This window comes from Mobula hypostoma, chromosome 4, assembly GCF_963921235.1.
Source record: "Mobula hypostoma chromosome 4, sMobHyp1.1, whole genome shotgun sequence".
Taxonomy (NCBI): Eukaryota; Metazoa; Chordata; class Chondrichthyes; order Myliobatiformes; family Myliobatidae; genus Mobula; species Mobula hypostoma.
In genome coordinates this window covers 178,536,528-178,559,558 of record NC_086100.1, presented here as the reverse complement: position 1 = coordinate 178,559,558, position 23,031 = coordinate 178,536,528, and the positions used below count along the sequence as shown (strand labels likewise).

Here is a 23,031-nt window from a genome sequence, read left to right as displayed (position 1 = left end):
ATGCTAAAAAATCTAGGAGAAGGAGCGCTCTTGAAGTTGCTGCATTTTTATAACAGAGTGTGGGAGGAGGGAAGATTACCAAGTGCATGGAAAGAAGCAGTAGTAATTCCAATAAGGAAACCTAGCAAGGATCCATCAAAACCCACTGGCTACAGACCAATAGCATTAACATCAAATATATGTAGGATAATAGAAAGGATGATAACAGAAAGGTTATCGTATGAGTTTGAGAAGAGGGGAATGCTGGCAAGTTATCAGAGTGGTTTTAGAAAGGGAAGGAATTCCATGGACTCAGTGATAAGGTTAGAGACTGAAATAAGGAAGGCCCCATGCACCTTAATCTTCTGGATTAGCCTCCCATGAAGGACTTTGCCCAACGCCTTACTAAAATCCATGTAGATACATCCACTCCCTACCTTTGTGTTGGGCACGTGGCCAAGTGGTTAAGGCATTTGTCTAGTTACCTCAAGGTCGCTAGTTCGAGCCTCAGCTGTGGCAGTGTGTTTGTGCCCTTGAGCAAGGCACTTAATCACACATTGCTCTAGTCTGTGTGAGGAGTGGCGCCCCACACAGACTTCCAACCTGCGCCTTGTAAGGCATGCAAATGCCTGATGCAGGCCTCTCATGGTCTGAGTCAACGTTCCCACCCTCCCCTCCCTCCCCCCACCCTCATCAAACTCTCTCGTTACCTTGTGAAAAAAAAGTTAAATAATTCATCTATGACGTTATTAACAGAGTGTAAATAAACTTATTCCTATGAATTAAAGTCAAATTTAAGTTTGACAATAATTATTTCAGAAAGAATGAAAGACTCAGAAAACTCAGATTTACCTGTGACAAGGAAATCAAAGTTGCTTTCCCTGAGCTGCTGTATTAGGTTTCGGTTGGTTATCTTCCTATATATTGTGATTCAGGGAGGGGAGTCCCCTATCACTGCTGCCATCCTCTTCCTTTTCCTTTCCCTACCCTTCTGAGCCATAGGGCCAGACTCTGTGCCAGAGGCACGGCCACTGTTGCTTCCCCCAGGTAGGCTGTCCCTCCCAACAGTACTCAGACAGGAGTACTTATTGTCAAAGGGTACAGCCACAGGGGTGCTCTCTAGCCTCTGACTCCTGCCCTTCCCTCTCCTGACTGTTACCTACTTATCTGTCTCCCCAGGTCCCGGTGTGACTACCTGCCTATAGCTCCTCTCTATCACCTCCTCACTTTCCCTGACTAGAGGAGGGTCATCGAGCTGCAGCTCCAGTTCCCTAACGCAGTCCCTAAGGAGCTGCAGCTCGACGCACCTGGCACAGATGTGGCCGTCCAGGAGTCTGGGAGCTCCCACATCTGACACCGAACACAGAACACTGGCCTCACATATATTCTTCCTGTCTGTAATGTACACAGATAACCTACCTCACCTCGACCTGTTAACGACTAAGCCCCGTTGAGCCAAACCCTTCCTACTCTGTCTCCCTCTACTCTGTCGCCCGCTCCTCTGGCACCCGCTCTATAAAGCTGTCTCCTTTTAAACTCTTCTCGCTGTTCTCACTGGCTGACGTCCATGCACTTGTGAGGTCGTGCCCCGATCAAACCGCTGAAGAAATACTTTATACTCTATTGTCGCCAAACAATTGATACTAGAATGTACAATCATCACAGCGATATTTGATTCTGAGCTTCCCGCTCCCTGGATTACAAATATTAAATATTAAAATATTAAAAATAGTAAAAAATTAGTAAATATTAAAAATTTAAATTATAAATCATAAATAGAATATAGAAAAATGAAAAGTAAGGTAGTGGATAAAAAACCGAGAGGCAGGTCCGGATGTTTGGAGGGTACGGCCCACTTCTGGGTCAGGATCCATTCAGCAGTCTTACCACAGTTGGAAATAACCATTTCCTTTTAAACTCTTCACACTTTTAAACTCTTCTTGCTGTTCTCACTAGCTGACGTCCACGTGCTTGCGCAGTCGTGCCCCAGTCAATTTCCTCTCATTTCGAAACCTTTATGAATCATGGTTTCTATCCTATTCAACTTTCAAGTTGATTGTATTCCACTTTTGAAGGCACCAAGCTTTAGGTAACAAATGAATTTTTCTGATCTTGTGTTGTAGAATAGGAATTGCCCAGAGATCTACAATCATCTAAAGACTGGATGGTAACAATCTTCAATCTTCCATGATGCTTCAATCAGTGATTAATAGACACTTTAATTTTTTCAAAATTAAGTCAATCATCAGCTAGCACCCCAACTCTGAGCTTAGTCTTTTAGCTTATTCTATTAATAATTCTCATAATTCTGTTGGAAATCCTTGAGGAGATTACAAGTAGGATAGATAAAGGGGTTGTAGTGGATGTTGTATATCTGGATTTTCAGAAGGACTTTGACAAGATGCCACACATGAGGCTGCTTACCAACTTATTTTTATAGGCATCCGTTAGTCCCATGAGACCATGGATTTGTGCCTTGGAAGGTTTCCAGGGTGCAGGCCTGGGCAAGACTTTATGAAAGATCAGCAGTTGCCCATGCTGCAAGTCTCCCCTCTCTACGCCACAGATGTTGTCCAAGGGAAGGGCATTAGGACCCATACAGCTTGGCACCAGTGTTGTCACAGAGCAATGTGTGGTTAAGTACCTTGCTCAAGGACACACTCACTGCCTCAGCCAAGGCTCGAACTAACGGCGTTCAAATCACTAGACAAACACCTTAACCTCTTGGCCACACGCGAACACTTATCAAGTTAAGAGCCCATGGTATTACAGGAAAGTTACTAACATGCTTAGAGCATTGACTGATTGGTAGGAGGCAGCGAGTGGGAATAAAAGGATTCTTTTCTGGTTGGTTGCCAGTGACTAGTGGTGTTCCGCAAAGGTCAGTGTTAGAACCACTTCTTTTTAAGCTGTATATAAATAACTTAGATGATGGAATAGATGGCTTTGTTGCCAAGTTTTCAGATGATACAAAGATTAGTGGAGGGACAGGTAGTGTTGAGGAAACAGGTAGGATGCAGAAGAACTTAGACAGATTAGGAGAATGGACAAGGAAGTGGCAAATGAAATACAACGTTGGAAAATGCATGGAGATAAATCTGCAGACTATTTTCTAAGCGGGGAGAAGATCCAGGAATCTGAGATACAGAGGGACTTGGGAGTCCTTGTGCAGAACACCCTAAAAGTTAACTTGCAGGTTGAGTCACTGGTGAGGAATGCAAATGCCATGGTAGCATTCATTTCAAGAGGTCAACAATACCAGAGCAAGGATGTGATGCTGAGGCTTTATAAGGCTCTGGTGAGGTCTCACTTTGAGCACTGTGATCAGTTTTGGACCCCTCATCTTATAAAAGATGTGCTGGCATTGGAGAGGGTCCAGAGGAGGTTCACAAGGATGATTCCGGGAATGAAAGGGTTATCATACAAGGAACGTCTAATGGCTCTGGGTCTATACTCGCTGGAATTTAGAAGGATGAAGGGATCTCATTGAAACCTTTCTAATTTTGGAAGACCTAGACAGAGTAGATGTGGAAAGGATGTTTCCCATGGTGGGAGAGTCTAGGACAAGAGGGCGCAGCCTCAGGATAGAGGGCATCCATTCAAAACAGAGATGCGGAGAAATTTCTTTAGCCAGAGGGTGGTGAATTTGTTCAATTTGTTGCCACATGCAGCTGTGGAGGCCAGGTCGTTGGGTGTATTTAAGACAGAGATTGATAGGTTCTTTATTGGACATGACATCAAAGGTTACGGGGAGAAGGCTGGGAACTGGGGTTGAGGAGGAAATTTTTAAGAAGGATCAACCATGATTGAATGGCGGAGCAGACTCAATTGGCCAGATGGCCTAATTCTGCTCCCATGTCTTATGCTCTTATATAGTGTAGAAGTCTAATATTAATTTTTTAAAATAATGCTGTGTTTAATGGGAACAAACTCAAGAGCACAGACATTAAGTATGGAGAATAAATATTGCCAATATCAGTAGTAACCACATCCAGTCTTACAATAAAAACTAATGAAGAGCAAGTCCTTTTGTGTGTTTCATTTATTGTTAATTATTCTTACAAGTGTTGCACTATTTCACATTTCTTTAACACACACCTATACAAGTTTGAAGATCTTTACATTCTGTAATTTTTATCTACTCAGCATTAAAAACAGGTAGTGTTGAACAATTATTGGCTGGATCTTTCGGTAGTGACTCTGGGTTTCTGATCTTGTGCTATTGATCAGATTTAACCCAGAAGTGCACCTGAACTTGAGGAGAAGATATTCCTGGTGTCACATGTGGGATCCATGGTGCAGCTGTCTGTAATAAATGAACAGCACAAATGCCATTATTGTAATTGACATACACCATCATAAACCATCTCCAATAACTACATCATCTTCACTCAGCTGGAGGAACTGCGAGAATGAGACTGCAGGATACTTTGGGATTTGAAGTCAGACGGTCTCATTCTCATAATTGCTTATGATCTCAAATGAGGCCACTTCGCCCAGGCGGTCAGTGCTGGCTCAGAGCTATGGTCAAACATTTACTGTCACTTTTCCCTGTTGTGAGGAAAAAGACATGGACCTGAAGTGTTAGTAGTTTCTCTGTGGTTGCTGCCCAAGTGGCCAAGTATTTCCTGCATTCTCTGTTCTATTTCACTAATTAGATTATTCACTAATCTAAAATGGATAATAATTCCAGTTCCATGTCTCAGGAGACAACATTGCTATGATTTAAATTAGTTTTAGTCAGATAACGCAGCTTCTGTTTAAATCGTCTGAAAGCAGATAGAACATAGAACAGTACAGCATGGGAACAGGCCATTCAGCCCCAAACCTGCTAAATAGCAAATCAAAGGCACCCAAATACTCATCGCTCCAACCTGCACCATGTCTATATCTCATCATATTCCTTATATCCATGTGCCTTGAAGGTATTTGCCTTATACGTAGCCTAACCAGAGTTTTTTAAATTTGCAAAATAACCTCCTGACTTTTGCACTCATATATAGGCATCCGTTAGTCTTGTGAGACCATGGATTTGCGCCTTGGAAGGTTTCCAGGGCACAGGCCTGGGCAAGGTTGTATGGAAGACCGGCAGTCTCCCCTCTCCACGCCACCAATGTTGTCCAAGGGAAAGGCAGCAGGGTCGATATAGCTTGGGACCGGTGTCGTCGCAGGGCAATGTGTGGTTAAGTGCCTTGCTCAAGGACACAATATGCTACCATAGCTGAGGCTCGAACCAGCAACCTTCAGATTACCAGACCAATGCCTTAACCACTTGGCCACGCGCCAACACTCAATGCCTCAACTAATGAAAGGAAGCCTTCTTAACCATCTTTTTGACCCATGTAGCCACCTTCATGGAGCTATGAATTTGGATTCCAAGATCACTCTACTCAGCAACACTGTTAAGAATCTTGCCCTTAACACTACACTCTCTCCTTGCATTTGCCCTAATGAGTTGCAACACCACACATTTACCTGGGTACTCCAACTGCCATTTCTCAGCCCATATCTGCAACTGCTCTTTATCGTGCTGTATTCTTTACCAGTCTTCTACACTATCCACAAATCCACCAGTCTTGGTGTCATCGCAAATTTACGAACCAAGCCAAGTACATTTTCATCCAGGTCATCTACATACATAGCAAACAGCAGAGGTCCCAGCACAGATCCCTGCGGAACTCTACTAATTACAGACCTCCAGCTTGAGTAAGTCCCCTCAAACACCACCCTCTGTCTTCTATGCGCAAGCAAGTTCTGAATCCAAACAGCCAATTCGCCGCAGGTCCCATGCATCTTAATCTCCTCGATTACCCTCCCATGAGAGACTTTGTTAAATGCCCTGCTGAAATCCATGTAGATAACATCCACTACCCTACCCTCATCACCTTGTCAAAAAACTCAATTAATTTGGTCAGGCATGACCTGACATGCAGAACGCTGTGCTGGCTTCCTTAATTAGGCCATGTGTTTTTAGATGCTCACAATCCTATTGCTAAGAATATTCTCCAGCAATTTCCCTGCAACTGACATGAGATTCACTGGACTATATTTCCAGGAATTTTCCATGTTCCCTTCATAAATAAAGGTACAACGTTAGACACTTGTCAGTCCTCCAGGACCTCGCCTGTGGCTCAAGTGGACACAAAGATACTGGTCAAAGGCCCAGCAATCTCATTTCTTGCCTCCTTTAATAACCTGGGGTGAATTCCATCAGGCCCTGGGAACATACACTTCAATACTCTTTACGAGGCTCTTCAATACACATTACGGTCATTACCTGAAGCTTCCTGTGTCCACAATCAGTTGTTCTGATTAGATTAACCAAGAACAAGAATCAGTTCCGAGTCCACAGAATGTGGCAGGAGGAGAAACAAGGATAAATGGCTTGTCTGCTTCCCCTGTTCTTGATCATACTGTAGTTTCTTCTGGCCAACACTCTTCCTCTGATGTATATATAGAATACCTTGGGATTCATCTTAATCCGACTTGCCAAGGACTTTTCTTTAGTTCTTTTCTGGCTTCTTTATACTTATCATGTGCTTCCTTTGATCCTAACTTCGAAAGCTTTACATATTTTTCCTTTTTATTCTTGACTAAATTCATCGCCTCTCTGGACATCCAAGGTTCTTTTATCTTTCCATCCCCATCCTTCCTTTTAACAGGAACGTACCCTTCTGCTACTCTGTGCAATTGATCTTTGAACACCCTCCACATGTCTGATGTGGACTTGCCAGAGAAATAGAGTTCACAATCAACATTTAGTTCCTGCCTAATACACTCATCATTTGCTCAACTCCAACTTAAAATTCTCCCACGAGGCCTAAGTTAAAGTGCTGTGGTCAGACTGTTCTCTAACTGTTCACCCACAGAAAGGTCTGTTATCTGGCCAAGCTCATGAATGAAAACCAGGTCCAATTTGGCCCTCTTCTTGTTGGACTATTCACATGTTGATTTAAAATCCTCCTGGATACACTTAACAAATTCTGCCCCATCTCAATCCCCTACATAAAACATGTCCCAGTTTATCAGAATCAGGAGTATTATCACCAGCACGTGTCGTGAAATTTATTAACTTAGCAGCAGCAGTTCAATGCAATACATAATATAGACGAAGAAGAAGAAGGAAAAAAGTAAGTAAATCAATTACAGTATACGCATATTGAATAGATTAAAGATCGTGCAAGTGAATTAGTGTTCATAGGTTCAATGTCCATTTAGGAATTGGATAGCAGAGAGGAAGAAGCTGTTCCTGAATTGCTGTGTGTGTGTCTTCAGGTAAGTTGAAATCCCCCATGACAACAACCCTATTATTTTTATGCCTTTCTTTAATCTGATTATATCATCTGTTCCTCAGTGTCCCAGTGGTGATTAGGGGTACGTCGTACAGTCCCATCAACATGATTGCACCCTTCTTAGTCCTGAGTTTCCTCCAAATGAACTCAGTGTCTCACCCCTCCATTATGTCTCATCTAAGTGCAGCTGTGATATTTTCTCTGAATAGTAGTGCAACTAACCACTCCTCCCCTTTTCCTTCTCCTCTATCTTTTCTAAAACTTCAAAAACCTGGTACATTAATCACCCACTCCTGCCCCTCTCTCAACCAAGTTTCAGTAATTTCTACAATATTGTAGTTTCATGTACTGATGCATGGTCTCAGTTCATCACCCTGACCCTTAATATGCCTAGAATTGAAATATGCACACTTCAAACTATCCGACCCATCATACCTGCTATTTCGATTTTCCCTTTCAATGCTTTCCCTGAGATCTACCTTCTGATCTGATCCTTCCCTTACTGACCTGGGGCTCCAGTTCACAGCCCCTGCAAAATCTTCAATAGGGAAATTATTTTGCACATCAGTTGATGTTTATGTATAGATTTCCATTAATTCTGATGTATTTCTTTATTTTCCTTTAAATGCCTGCAAGAAAATGAATCTCAGGGTGGTGTATGATGACATATACATAATTTGATAATAAACTTAACTTTGATTTTTGACTTTTCAATATGAATTTTGACTCTTATCCATGTACTTGTTCAGATAGCCCTGGTACTGGGTCAGTGCCATGGCCAACAGATGACTTATCTATCCATTATGTGACTAGTCACAGAGTCATATAGCATGGAAGTCGGCCATTTGGCCCAACTCATCCACACTGACCCTTCTGTGTTATCCCATCTTCCATCACCTGACGTGTAGCCTCCTCTGTCTCGGCAATTCAAGTTCTCATCTGGATGCTTTGTAAATACTGGCAGTGACTCTGTTTCCACCACTCTACCAGACTTACTCTCCAGAGCTGTCTGTTGAAGTGAATTCCACAGATTCATCACCCTCTTTATGGCTAAAAAAAAAAATCCTCCTTATCTCTGTTCTAAAGGGACAACTTTGTATTCTAAGGCTGTGCCCTCTGGTCCTAGACTCCCCTACTATTGAAAACATTCTCTCCACATCCACTCTATACACTCTATATGCTCTGTCCAGGCCTTTCAATATTTACCAGTGAGATGGACCCTGATAACTGTGAGATCAGTGTGGAACAGACTAACATGCGGGAACGTGTTGAAATTAAGAAAGAGGGTGTTTTCCAACGTTTGAAAATCATTTGGATAGTTAAGTTCCTGGGGGCCACTTATGTTGCTGTAGGAAGAGATTGCTCTGCAATTGGTGATGATTTTGGAAAACTGCAGGGTTACAATTGTTATTGCTTTGTTCAGGACAGGTAACAGGGAGGGACCTAGGAATGATGGACCACTGAGGATAAAGATCTGGAGAAGATTCTTAGAGACAGGATTTACAAGCATTTCATGCAGCCAAGTAACCCTGGATCACATGCCGCCAAACTTTCTGAACAAGCCTACCATGGGGAACCGTGTCAAATGCTTTGCTAAAATTCTGCACCATATCCAATGCTGTACCTTCATCAATTTGTGTTATCACTTCATCAAAAAGATCGATCAGATCTGTGAGGTATGAGCTGCCCTTCACAAAGCCATGTTGACTATCCGTAATCAGATTATGCTTCTCCAAATTCTCATCAGCTGTCTCTAATCATCCTCTCTAATAGTTTGCGCACCACTGACATAAGGCTCACTGGTCTATGATTCCCTGTATTATCCCCATTACTTTTCTTGTACAAAGGAATAACATTTGCCACAGTCCAATCTTCTGGTACTGTACCTGTAGCCGCTGATGAAGACAAGAACACTGCCAAAGACACAACAATCTTTTCCATCACTTCCCATGCTAACCTGGGGTATATCCTGTCTTATTCCAGGGAGTTAGCTATCATAAAATTCTCAGTACTTCCAGCACATACTCTTTCTGAGCATCACCATGTTCCAGCAAATCAGCCTGTTCTACGCTGAACTCACATTCAACAAGGTCCCCTTCACTGATGAATACTGAAGCAAATTATTCATTGAGGAACTCCCCTAACTCCTCCATAGGTTAAAATGTCAGCACAACATCATGGGCTGAAGAGCCTGTATTGTGCTGTACTGTTCTATGTTCTATGTTCTAATATAATCGATTCCCAGCTATATCTGTAGCATGATTGACCTGTAGGACAAAATTGACCATACATTCCTTTCAACTTGACAGCTAAGATTGTTTTGAAATTGTCATGTTCTTTGAAACAGTGTGTGATAAAGGGTGAGCCTCTCACCAGAAGTGCAGCAGATTCCTGATGTGGCACATTTTCCGCCATTCCTGCCACAGACCCTGCCTGAGGGTTCACAGGGTGAGGGCAGGTAGACTTCCTTCTGGCACCGCACTGTCTCAGAAGTTCCGAAGTAGCAACCAATCTCCTCCCCACAGCAAATGTTGTTTCCAAAGCATTGGCCCCGATTGCCAGGACCACATGGCATACACTGGGAAAGAGCAGAGAATAGATTGAATCAGCAAGGCCACTCCCAAAGACCGTTCACAAACGCAAGAGATTCTGCAGATTCTCAAAATCCAGAGTAACAGACACAAAATGCTCCGGCAACTCAGCAGGTCAGGCAGCAACTACCGAGAGGAATAAAGAATTAACTGATAAAGAGTCTTGGCCCTCCAGCATTTGTGTCTTACTCCAAATTATAAACAATTCTTGGTAAATTGGTTCATTATTGTCATGCACTTCACTGTATGATTCGATGTTTTGATGTACGTGTGACAAATAAAGTGAATCTATAAGAATGGGATAGAAGCAGTTTGTGAGCTTTGTGGTCTGTACTTTCAGGCATTTGAACCTTCTGCTCGATGAAAAGACTACTGTCTTACAGTATTACTGAGTTTGAAAGAAAATCTTTTTTGTTATGAAAAACAGAACAAATTTCTGGAGGAACTCAGCAGGTCGAGCAACATCGTCTGAGGCAAAGAGATAGCTGGAGTGTTGGGTTGAGATCTTTTTGCATCCGCGGATGCCGCTCGACTTGCTGAGTTCCTCCAGCAGTTTGTAGTTCTTGATCCAGATTCGCCACATTTGCAGTCAGTCTTGTCGCACCATTTCTGTATGTTGGCGACACTGATTAAATTTACGAGAAGTGTTTTACAGAGTTTTTGAACCATAGAGCTTGGAAACGGGCCCTTTGACACAATGAGTCCGTACTAGCCATCAAGTACTCATTCACACTAACCCTGTACTTTCTCAAATTTCAAAGTAAAATTTATTATCAGAGTACAGACATGTCACCACATACAACCCTGATATTCATTTTCCTACAGGTATACTTAGCAAATCTATAGAATAGTAACTGTAAACAGGATCAATGCACAACAAACTGTGCAAATGCTAATATAAATAAATAGCAATAAATAACAAGTATGAAATAACATGAAATGGAAGGACATGAAATTACAAGATAGAGTCCTTAAAATGAGACCATTGGTTGTGGGTACATCAGAAAATGAATGAGCGTAGTCATCACTTTTGCTCAAGAGTCTGATGGCTGAGAGGTAGTAATTGTTCCTGAACCTGCTGGTGCGTGTCCTGAGGCACTTTATACCTCCTACCTAACAGCAGCAGTGAGAAAAGAGCATGGCCTGGGTGGTGAGGATCTTTGATAATGGATACTGCATTTCTATGTCTATGTTTCATGCCAATAAGCTTAATGGTTGGGAGGGCTTTATCTGTGATACACTGGGCCAAATCAACTAACTTTTGTGAGATTTTTTTGTGAATCCAAGGTTGAACGGCTTGTCGTATGAAGAGCTTGTAATGGCCCCGAGCCTGTTTTCACCGGAATTCAGAAGAATGAGGGGTGATCTCCCTGAAACACGTTGCATGGTAAAAAGCCTTGATAGAGTGGATAGGGAGAGGATGTTTCCTATTGTGGGAGTATCTAAAACGAGAAGACACATTCTCAGAATAGAGGGGCGGCCTCTTCAAACAGAGATGAGGAGGAATTTCTTTAACCAGAGTGTGGTGCATCTGTGGAATTCTCTGCCACAAGCAGCTGTAGAGACTAAGTCTTTATGTATATTTAATGCAGAGGTTGATTGATTCTTGATTGGTCAGGACATGAAGGGATACGGGGAGAAAGCAGGAGATTGGGATTGAGAGAAAGTTGGATCTGCTGTGATGAAACTGTGGAGTGGATCCAATCGGCCAAATGGCCTAAATCTGCTCCGAAATGTTATGTTCTATTTTTAGAAGAACAAGTTAAATGAAATTTTGATCATTTTAGAATATACTAAAAGCCAACTCTTATGAAAATTCATCTTCCAGTTGAGCGATGATTAATACCACTTCGACTCTTTAGGTCAGTTTATCCATTTGATCAATATCGCCTGTTCCTATAAATTATCCCTCTCAGTTATTGACTCTTCGACCAGACAGCTTCCAGTTACACACAAGCTACCATTAAACTATCTCAGAAATAGAATTTCATTCCAATCTATTCCAGATACTTTTATAGCTTTTCATAAATAAAATGAAGTGAGGGGTTTTATATTTAATGAAACCTGAAACACATTTTATTGAATTCCAAACCCTACTGTAATGCCCTGGTTCACATCTTTACTGTTCTGTTATAGGTATTTCATTTAGCAGTTCTGTAAGAGCAGTCTGTTCTGCTTTCAGCCTTTTCTGGGTTATTTGTTAAAGATAAGGAATATGTGCAATGAGAGCCACCCAATTAGGGGGAGGTTTTCTTGGTGTGGGGCTCTAAGGTTGGTCTTGGAGGTTTTTTAGGTTCTGCTGGAGATGAAGAGAGAAGACACTGGGGAGAACTGGTCGTAGGTTGCGACCCGGTGGGGGACATGTTTGTTCGAGATGGATTGCGAGTGACAATCGGAAGGTGATGTGTGCTTTCCAGCTGACCGAGGGCCCAGTGCATGTGTGACAGAGAAGTTCAAGATGAGCTCCAATTTGTGCATATTTGACTGTTCAATTAAAATGGGCCCTTTTCTTTTTGTTTTTTCTTTACTAACCCTTTAGTTAAGTTAAGATTCATAAATATAATTCCTTTAATGGTATGCAGGGTGCTGTCTGTTATTTCATGGCACTAATTTGTAACAGGGTAGCAAATTACACAGCAGCCACACAAACCGGGGTTTGGGGCTGGACAGCTGTCTCAATCCCACGAGTTTGGCGGGACTGGAGAGTGTTTTCCCTAGACTTACGCAGCCCAGGAAACCAGGGGATTTCATTGTGGCGGTATCATTTGGGATTGATTTCGTTGGATGCTGTGTGATTGCCCTGAGCATTGATCCAGTGAGTTGTGTGTTTAAGCCTGTGTTAAACTATTGTTCGGTAAAGTGATTATGATACGTGGTTACGGATGTTGTACAGGGTTGAGCGGAGGTGCGAATCCATGGGGTTACCGGTAACGAATGCATGTGCATTGAGTGGTGTAGACATTCGTATTCCCAGCAAATTGTTAATTCAAACTTTAAGTACTGTTAAATCAGTAGGAGCAGTTACTATTGTGGAACAGAGGTTTGATAGAATGATGGGCAAAGGTGTTGTTTTAGTTCAGACTAGCACTGACAGAATGGCAGTGGAACTGCCTGGTACTACTGAGGCCTCGGGAGGTGGGTGGGGTGCCGTGTGTTGTCCATACTTTCCCAGAGGAGGAGAGTGTAGGCGAGTGTGCAAAATCAGAGGCCAAGTCTCCCGTAGCTGGGGGCAGGGACTTCAAAGGCAGGTTATTCTCCTTTGTGCCTAGCGAGGGGAAGTGGTGGTCTGCTTTGGAACATCCAACAAGTCCTCCAGCAAAGAGTGAGAATTCTGAGTTGGTATCAGTCCTTACCTTCCTGACGAATAAATGGCAAAGTGAACAGGTGGGGATTCCTAGCTATCGAAAGCTGAGATTGTTCTCAGGAGTGAAGCCCACGCCCAAGAGGGAAGAGGAGTCTGAGACTTGGGTGGAGAGACTTCTCAGATGCTGGATGAGTGGCAGGGCTCTGATGATGTAAAGACAGTGAATGGTTGAATGTCTGAGGGGGCCAGCTGCTGACAGAGTGAGATCCATAAAGACACAGAACTCCTTTGCTACTTCTGTGGTCTACATGCTTCCAGGTTTTGTTTGTGGAGGAAGTCTCTTCTCGTTTGAGCAATTGTCAGCTAAGTATAGCCTGCCAAAAACCCACTGTTTGCGATATCTACAAATTAGAGACTTTCTGCGATCTCAATTATATACATTTCCTAAAAGTCCTGATAAGAACTTATTAGATGTAATTTTTAATTTGAAACCTTTTCATAATGTTTCAGTATCTAATATTTACGGTATGTTGCTGGGAATGAGAAATGTCCCATTAGACAAAATTAAAGATCTTTGGGAACAAGATTTACAGACTTCAATTTCTGAGGAAACTTGGAATAAAATTTTTTTTAAAAAATTGGTTAACTCTTCATCGATCTGTGTCTGCCACTCCCTGTTACAATTTAAAGTGGTCCATAGGGCCCACATGAGCAAGGATAAGCTATCTCATTTTTATTCGGATATATCTCCCTTTCGTGATAGATGTAATAATGTAGAAGCTTCACTAATTCATATGTTTTGGACCTGTCCGAGTCTCGGGAAATGCTGGAAGGAAATATTTCAAACTTTCTCTGTACTTTTCAAAGTAAATTTTAAGCCTAACCCTTTGACTGCTTTATTCGGTATTGTTGGAGAAAAATATATTATTCTGGAGACATCTGATTTGCACATTCTGTCTTTTATTTCTCTTATAGCTAGGAGGACGCTCTTGCTTAAATGGAAGGATGTCATCCCGCCTACTCACACTTCATGGTTACGTGATATTATGTTATGTTTAAATTTAGAAAAGATCCGTTGTTCAATTTCTGAACCTAGCCAAGACTTTCACACATTGTGGGGACCATTTTTGAACTATTTTCAAAATCATTGATTTGTTGTTAAAGTACAGGTGTTGGTTAATAACATATTTCACTATATGATAAGGATTTTTTTCCTTCTTTCTTTCTTTACCAAGCAGCTTTAATCTTGGTAGTGGTTTTAGATTTTTTTTCTATGTAATAATAATATTATCATATTTCAACATTTTGATTTAATTTAATTTACATGAATGTAGAGTAATGAGGTTGCAAGTGTGATTCAAATATGTATTGGTATTATTTTATCTTTTTTTACTTATAATATGTACTGTATTCTTTATGTAGAAATTAATAAAAATATTGAAAAAGGAAAAAAAAAGAATATTTTGAGGATGTGACTAAACACATTGATGAACGTAGAGCAGTAGATGTAGTGTATATGGATTTCAATAAGGCATTTGATAAGGTACACCATGCAAGGCTTATTGAGAAAGTAAGGAGGCATGGGATCCAAGGGGACATTGCTTTGTGGATCCAGAACTGGCTTGCCCACAGAAGGCAAAGAGTGGTTGTAGAAAGGTCATATTCTGCTTGGAGGACGGTGACCATTGGTGTGCCTCAGGGATCTGTTCTGGGACCCCTACTCTTTGTGATTTTTATCAATGACCTGGATGAGGAAGTGGAGGGATCAGTTAGTAAATATGCTAATGACACAAAGGTTGGAGGTGTTGTGGATAGTGTGGACAGCTGTCAGAGGTTACAGTGGGAAATTGATAGAATGCAAAACTGGGCTGAGAAGTGGCAGATGGAGTTCAACCCAAATAAGTATGAGGTAGTTCATTTTTGTAGGTCAAGTATGTTAGCAGAATATAGTATTAATGGTAAGACACCTGGCAGTGTGGAGGATCAGAGGGATCTTGGGGTCCTAGTCCATTGGACACTCAAAGCTGCTACACAGGTTGACTCTGTGGTTAAGAAGGCATACGGTGCATTGGCCTTCAACAATTGTGGGGTTGAGTTTAGGAACCGAGAGGTAATGTTGCAGCTATATGGGACCCTGGTCAGACCCCAGTTGGAGTACTGTACTCAGTTCTGGTTGCCTCACTACAGGTGTCATCTTCAGAAGTTTTCAGATGACTCTGCCATAGTTGGATGCATCAGCAAGGGAGATGAGGCTGTGTACAGGGCTACGGCAGGAAACTTTGTCACATGGTGTGAGCAGAATTATCTGCAGCTTAATGTGAAAAAGACTAAGGAGCTGGTGGTAGACTTGAGGAGAGCTAAGGTACCGGTGACCCCTGTTTCCATCCAGGGGGTCAGTGTGGACATGGTGGAGGATTACAAATACCTGGGGATACGAATTGACAATAAACTGGACTGGTCAAAGAACACTGAGGCTGTCTACAAGAAAGGTCAGAGCCGTCTCTATTTCCTGAGGAGACTAAGGTCCTTTAACATCTGCCGGACGATGCTGAGGATGTTCCATGAGTCTGTGGTGGCCAGTGCTATCATGTTTGCTGTTGTGTGCTGGGGCAGCAGGCTGAGGGTAGCAGACACCAACAGAATCAACAAACTCATTCGTAAGGCCAGTGATGTTGTGGGGATGGAACTGGACTCTCTCACGGTGGTGTCTGAAAAGATGATGTTGTCTAAGTTGCATGCCATCTTGGTCAATGTCTCCCATCTACTACATAATGTACTGGGTGGGCACAGGAGTACATTCAGCCAAAGACTCATTCCACCGAGATGCAGCACAGAGCGTCATAGGAAGTCATTCCTGCCTGTGGCCATCAAACTTTACAACTCCTCCCTTGGAGGGTCAGACACCCTGAGCCAATAGGCTGGTCCTGGATTTATTTCATAATTTACTGGCATAATTTACATATCACTATTTAACTATTTATGGTTCTATTACTATTTATTATTTATGGTGCAACTGTAACGAAAAACAATTTCCTCTGGGATTAATAAAGTATGACTATGACTATGATTATCTTTGTACAAGAAACTCATGTCTGGAAAGAGGATAATCAGTATTTTTTTAGGTTCTGGAAGGTATAATAGTACCACTCGAATTCACAGGCCAAAGTAAAAGGTGTTTATATTTTTATAGATCCATCAATTTCATTTTTACATCATGAGACGGTTTCAGATCTGAATGGTAGATTTTTGTTAATTACTGGTTTGCTATTTAAGAAAAAAGTTGTTATGCTTAATGTTTATGCCCCAAATGTCAATTGTCCCAAGTTTTTTAAGAATCTCTTTACATCTCTTCCTAATTTAAATGATTATATGTTGGTTATGGGCGGAGATTTTAACTGTTGTTTAAATCCCTTGATGGATAGATCCATGTCCAATCAAGTACTTCCGAATAAATTGACTACTCCTATTAACTCTTTTATGACTGACTCTGGAATCTCAGAAATTTGGAGATTCTTGCATCCCAACGAGAAAGTGTTCTCATTTTTTTCACATGTATATCATCACTATTCAAGAATTGATTATTTTCTTATTGACTCTCGACTTGTTATTGACTGCAAATATGATTCCATTTTTGTTTCCGATCATGCGCCGTTGAGACTATCTATTAAGTCAAGGGATACATCTTCTAGTTCTAGACAAAAGCGATTTAATACCACTTTGCCTCAAGATTTGAATTTTGTTAAGTTTATTGAGGAACAGATTAATTTTTTCTTTACAACGAATTTTACAGAGGGAATTTCCAGTGGGACACTATGGGATACTTTTAAAGCATACATTCATGGACAAATTATTTCATATAATGCTGGATTAAAAAAGCGAACTAATAATGAAATACGTAAACTGGTTGACAAGATCAAAGAAATTGACAAGAAATATTCTATAGCTCCTAATCAGGAGCTTTACAAAGAGCAATTTGAACTCCAAATGGAACATAGTCTATTGCTATCATCTTTGATTGTAAGTCAATTAATTAAAACTAAGAGTCAATTCTATATACATGGTGATAAAACTGTGAAACTATTGGCTAATCAATTAAAATCGGCTTCAGTTAAGCAAGATACGTAAAAAAGATGGTACTCTGACAGTTGACCATGATGAGATAAATAAATCTTTTCAAGAATTTTATACCTCCCTATATCAATCAGAATTTCCTGATGACTCCACTATAATGCATGATTTTTTAAAGAAATTGTATATTCCAAAATTATCATCCAATGAACGTTTATAACTAGATGTACCTACTACGGTAGAAGAAATAAAAAATGCTATTCTTTCGATGAACTCAGGTAAAGCACCTGGCCCAGACGGATATACAGCAGAATTTTTTAAATTTTTCCCTACTACACTGACTCCTTGGCTATGTAGAATTTTTAGGTATCTATAGGTAAATTACCACAATCTTTTTATCGAGCTTCTATTTCCCTAATTCTTAAAAAAGATAAGGATCCTATAGAATGTGCATCTTATAGGCCTATATCTTCGTTGAATGTAGATTCTAAGATTTTTTCTAAAATATTGGCAATGAGATTGGAGAATGTATTACCTCAAATTATTTCTGCTGATCAGACTGGATTTATTAAAAATCGTTACTCTGCCTTTAATATTAGGAGATTAATGAATATTGTTTATACCCCTTCACCCAGAACTCCAGAATGTGTCATTTCATTGGACGCTGGGAAAGCCTTTGATAGAGTTGAATTGACATATTTGTTTAATGCGCTTGAGAAATTTAATTTTAGTCGGAATTTTATATCTTGGATTAAATTGATATATCTTACTCCATTGGCTTCGGTATTTACTAATAATCAAAGATCTCCCCTCTTTCAATTATTCTGTGGTACTAGGCAGGGTTGCCCTCTTAGTCGACTACTATTCGACATTGCCTTGGAACCGCTAGCTATTGTTAATCGTGACTCCCCTAATATATTTGGTATTACCCGTGGAAATGAGGCACATAAATTATCACTATATGCAGATGATCTACTATTATATATTTCTAACCTGGGGGACTCTATTCCGGCAGTATTAACTCTGCTTGCTCAGTTCATTAGTTTTTCTGGTTACAAATTGAATCTAGGTAAAAGTGAACTTCTTCCATTAAATATGCAGGCTCCCATTTATAGATGTTCTCCATTCAGACTGATTACTGACTATTTTACTTATTTGGAAGTTAAAATTGCTAAGAGACATAAGGATTTATTCAAGCTCAACCTTTTACCGTTAATTAGTCAGGTTAAACAACTGATTACTAAGTGGTCCCCATTGTCTCTATCACAAATTGGCCGAATTAATGCTATTAAAATTATTATTTTACCTAAATTTTTATATTTATTTCAAGCTATACCAATTTTTATTCCTAAATCTTTTTTTTTGATACTACTGATTCTAAAATTTCCTCTATATATGGCAGAACAAAAATCCCAGGTTAAGTAAAAAATATTTACAGAAGTCCAAGAAAGATGGTGGTTTAGCATTGCCTAATCTAAGATTCTATTATTGGGCAATTAATATTTTGGACACAAAATTGGAATATAATTCCAAGTCGACATTGGGTAAACCTTGAAGGCTACTTTGCACAAGGGTTCTCTTTGGCTTCCATTTTAGGAACTTCTCTTCCTTTTGTACTATCTAAATTGAATAAACAAATGGTTAATCCAATAATTAAACATACATTACGAATATGGTTTCAATTTCGTAAATTTTTTGGTTTGAACAAATTTATATTATCAAGCTCTATTATATCTAAATTTTTTTCAACCCTCAGTTATGGATCATGCCTTTTTGATATGGAAAATGAAAGGTATAACATGTTTTTGTGACTTATTTCTGGATAACTGTTTCGTGTCTTTTGAACAGTTATCTAATAAATTTAATTTGCCCAGATCCTATCTTTTTTTAAGATATTTACAAATAAGAAACTTTTTAAATACCATGCTGCCTACCTTCCCAATCTCATACCCTACTGAGATCATCGATAAAATTTTAGGTTTAAATCCTTTTCGGAAGGGATTAATAGCATCTATTTATGATATAATTATGAAATTACAGCCAGGTATATCTGATAAAATTAAAAATTAATGGGAAAGGGAACTTTAACTTTGCCTACCTATAGAGAAATGGGATAAAAATTTTCAATTAGTTAGTTCCTCCTCTATATGTGCCAAACATACGCTAATACAATTTAAAGTAGTGCATAGGGCCCATATGTATAAAGATAAATTAGCCCATTTTTATTCCCATATAAACCCTATTTGTGACAGATGTCACTCTGAGGTGGCTTCTTTAACTCATATGTTTTGGTCCTGTCCTCTTTTGGAAAGATATTTTTGATATTATCTCAACAGTTTTGCGTTTTGATTTACAACCCCATCCTATTACGGCAATTTTCGGTTCGTCAATGGCAGAACATAGATTTTTATCCTCTTCAGCCTGTCGGATGATTGCATTTGTTACTTTAATGGCAAGAAGATCCATTTTATTGAACTGGAAAGAGAACAATCCTCCTACCACATTTCAATGGTTTTCCCAAACTATATCATGTTTAAATTTAGAAAAAATCAGAAGTGACATTTTTGATCCTTCGGTTAAATTTGAAAAGACTTGGAAACCATTTATTCAACATTTTCATACGATGTAATTTGACCTTTCTGAATCCTTCTTATTAACTTAAAATATATGAGCAGAGTTGACGACATTACTGGACGTGTTCAATTTAAGATAATGGTCTAGCTTTGTTTTGTTTCATTTGCTTTCTTTTTTGGGTTTAGCATTTAGTTTTTTGTTTGTTTTTTTGGGGGGTTTTCTTTGTTTTTTTTCTTTTTTTCTCTATGATTAATTATATTAAGAGTTTGGAAGACTATTATACTTGTACTATTTGAAATCTTTTTTTGTACATGCTTATCGACAATATGATTATTCCAATCTCTCTGTATTAATATTGTTATTCTGTTTATAATTTTGGAAAATTAATAAAAAGATTTAAAAAGAAAGAAAGAAAAATAAAACAACAATTCTGATTTCCAAGGAGAGACAGCTTGTGGTCTATTAGCTCCAAGGGCCTCGTATTGCCAAAGCTAGGCAAGGGGAGCAACTGTTTGGCGCACTCAAGCTCCGATAGCCCAAAAGTCTATAAAAGTTGAGTTTTCAGCCATCAGTACTTATTGTGTTCAAGCTCACTTAACAATCTCACAGCCATGGGGTTGCTGAGGGACTCCACCGTGTAGTAGAATTTGATGTCATCGGCTGTGATTTCTTGTAGAAACCAAGTGACAGCATTTTGCTCACAAAACTCCAGCAGTTTCAAAGCAACTGTGTTGGGCAACATGTTCAATAACTCTGGAATCGTTCTAACGCATTGGGTCACCAATGTAGGTTTAACAAATAAAACAAAATGAGGCATTTTATGTTTTATTGAACCCACAGCACATTTTATTGAACTCCAACACCTAAACACCAAAAATGTGCCAGCAAATCTTTATGTAGTACCACCATCATGTCAGAGCAGCCTCTTAAAGTGAACCCCCAGCTCGATGTCAGTGGTTGTGAATTATGTACATTTATTCCAATTACATCACCCTGCACTTTGGTTAGACATAACCGAGCACTGAAACTTCTACCTTTCTCAGAATTATTTAGTAAGTTTCCATAAGATAATTTTAGAATTAATAATTTTATGGAATTGCAAAAAACTCTTCCTCTCTGTTTGGAGTGTCAAGTATCATTTTCAATGACACACTGAAGCCACGGGTTTTGATGGGAGGGTTTGAATTCAGTGTCTTTACGAAAGAAGGTCAGATCACTGATTCTTACAACACAGACCACCTGGTTAGAAACCACACTTGCTTAAGAACCATCTGAATTAATCTCTGTGGAACATGAAAAGAACCCTGTATGATCTTCAAGTCAAGAGAAATTTCAATATTTGCACTGGTTTTCCAATGTAAAAAAGTCTTTTGAAAAATAAAGGTGTTTTTCCCTTACAAGGCATTATTATCAAAGATGTGAAGAAATTTACTCCTTACCTGTCTGATCTCCATGTCCAGGACGGATCTTTTGCCTCCAATGGGGCAGTTGTTGATGTAGCAAGCTGAAGAGAAGGAGATGAAACAGAGGAGTGCAACGATGAGGCAAGTAGACTGCATGATGTTCTCCTGGTGTATCTGGACACAGGAAGCCTTCCAAACTGTTCTGAGCAACTTCCCGTCTGCTCTCTTTTTATACCCACGAAAATGTTCAGTGCGCCGGAATTTATTAACTTCGCTAATTTGTTGAATTCTGATTATATTTTCTAAACTATTATAATGAATTCTCAAACTGTACTACTCACAATTCACCTGAGGTCACTCCATAACCTCAACATTTTAATTTTATAAGTACTTAATTTATTCAACGCATAATTCCAATCAGAATATCATTTTCCAATTAAGCATTACTTTTGTACTTTAATGCATAAAGGTCATCATAATCAAGGGTAAAGTGAAAATTAATAGTTCAAATTACTGTGATTTAGAAAAAAGTCTTTGGGGCTAAAAGTATCACGAAATAATTAAGTAGGAAGTGGGACTGAACATCGAAAGAGTTTCAAAGACTTTGAAAGTTTCAGAATAATGTTGTTCACGATAACAAAATCCCAATGTGAAGAACCACAGCAGAGTGAATGAAAGGTACAACATTAACTTTGGGTGAAGCTGCTGGATTTGCCTTTCAGTCAGAACAACCAATATACCACAGCCACCAGACCAGTGAAATGCATTTCCAAAGGAGTCTAGAGCAATGCATCCAAAACACTCTTTTCACTGCTTATCAAAAAGAAAAAAAACTCAAGTTGGGGATAACTCTGTTCCAAAAGTCAGCTTGTGAATGTAGGAAATAGGATCAGGAACAGGCTATTGAGCTCTCAACTGTGTACCATCATCACTCAATAAGAGCATGCCTGATCTTTGGCTCAAATCCATTCTTAATATTCATTCATTCATGATACACGGTGCTTAGATAAATAGAGGGCTATGGGTAACACTAGGTAATTTCTAAAGTAAGTACATGTTCGGCACAGCATCGTGGGCCGAAGGGCCTGTATTGTGCTGTAGGTTTTCTATGTTTCTATGATTCTATAAATCAAACTGAAGGAAAAAATGGTGATGTTTGGGTTTTCGGTCCGATTATGAAAAAGAAAGTGTAGGACTTGGTTGTTAGAGAAATGGAAATGAGAAAATTACCATTCTCTTTTTTTTTGTTAATGACAAGAATAGATTAATGGTTCACTAGCTCACATGATTTAAGCTAAATTTGGGAGCTTTGTGACCAAGTTCTTTCTTCAAAGAGAGGTTAGAGGCCAAATAGAACTCTCATGCTGGTCTATGGCACGGGAGGTCATTTCTGCCTGTGGCCATCGAACCTGCAGATCCTCCCGTGGAGGGTCAGACACCCTGAGCCAATAGTCTGGTCCTGGACTTATTTTCCATCTGGCATAGTTTGCATTCTGTTGTTTGATTGTTTGTGGTTTTTGTATTGCCATATTTACGCTCTATTCTTGGTTGGTGCGGCTGTAACGAAACCCAGTTTCCCTCGGGATCAATAAAGTATATCTACTCTACTCTACTATAGGAGATCACAAAATAGAAAAAAAATTACAAGACAGATGGGGGCAATTCAGCACATCATCCAGATATGTATCATAAGGAGGCATGCAGCCTAATTCATATTTCCCACACTTGACCCGTAACACTGTAAGTCACAATTTTTCAATATCACATTCAGTTCAACCAGTCCTTCAAGCAGAGAGTTTCAGAGCATTCTGTGTCAGGCG

The 23,031-nt window shown here is 39.8% G+C and overlaps 1 protein-coding gene across 1 annotated transcript; it reads right to left on the bottom strand.

The window, feature by feature from the left end:
* Positions 1-4,211: 4,211 nt before the first annotated feature.
* On the bottom strand, positions 4,212-21,367 carry LOC134345999 (neurophysin 1-like). The gene is made up of 3 exons (XM_063047338.1): positions 21,248-21,367; positions 9,645-9,849; positions 4,212-4,285 (listed from the first exon to the last, which is right to left on the bottom strand). Exons 1-3 carry the CDS (start codon positions 21,365-21,367, stop codon positions 4,212-4,214), a joined length of 399 nt encoding a protein of 132 aa, XP_062903408.1.
* Positions 21,368-23,031: the final 1,664 nt, after the last annotated feature.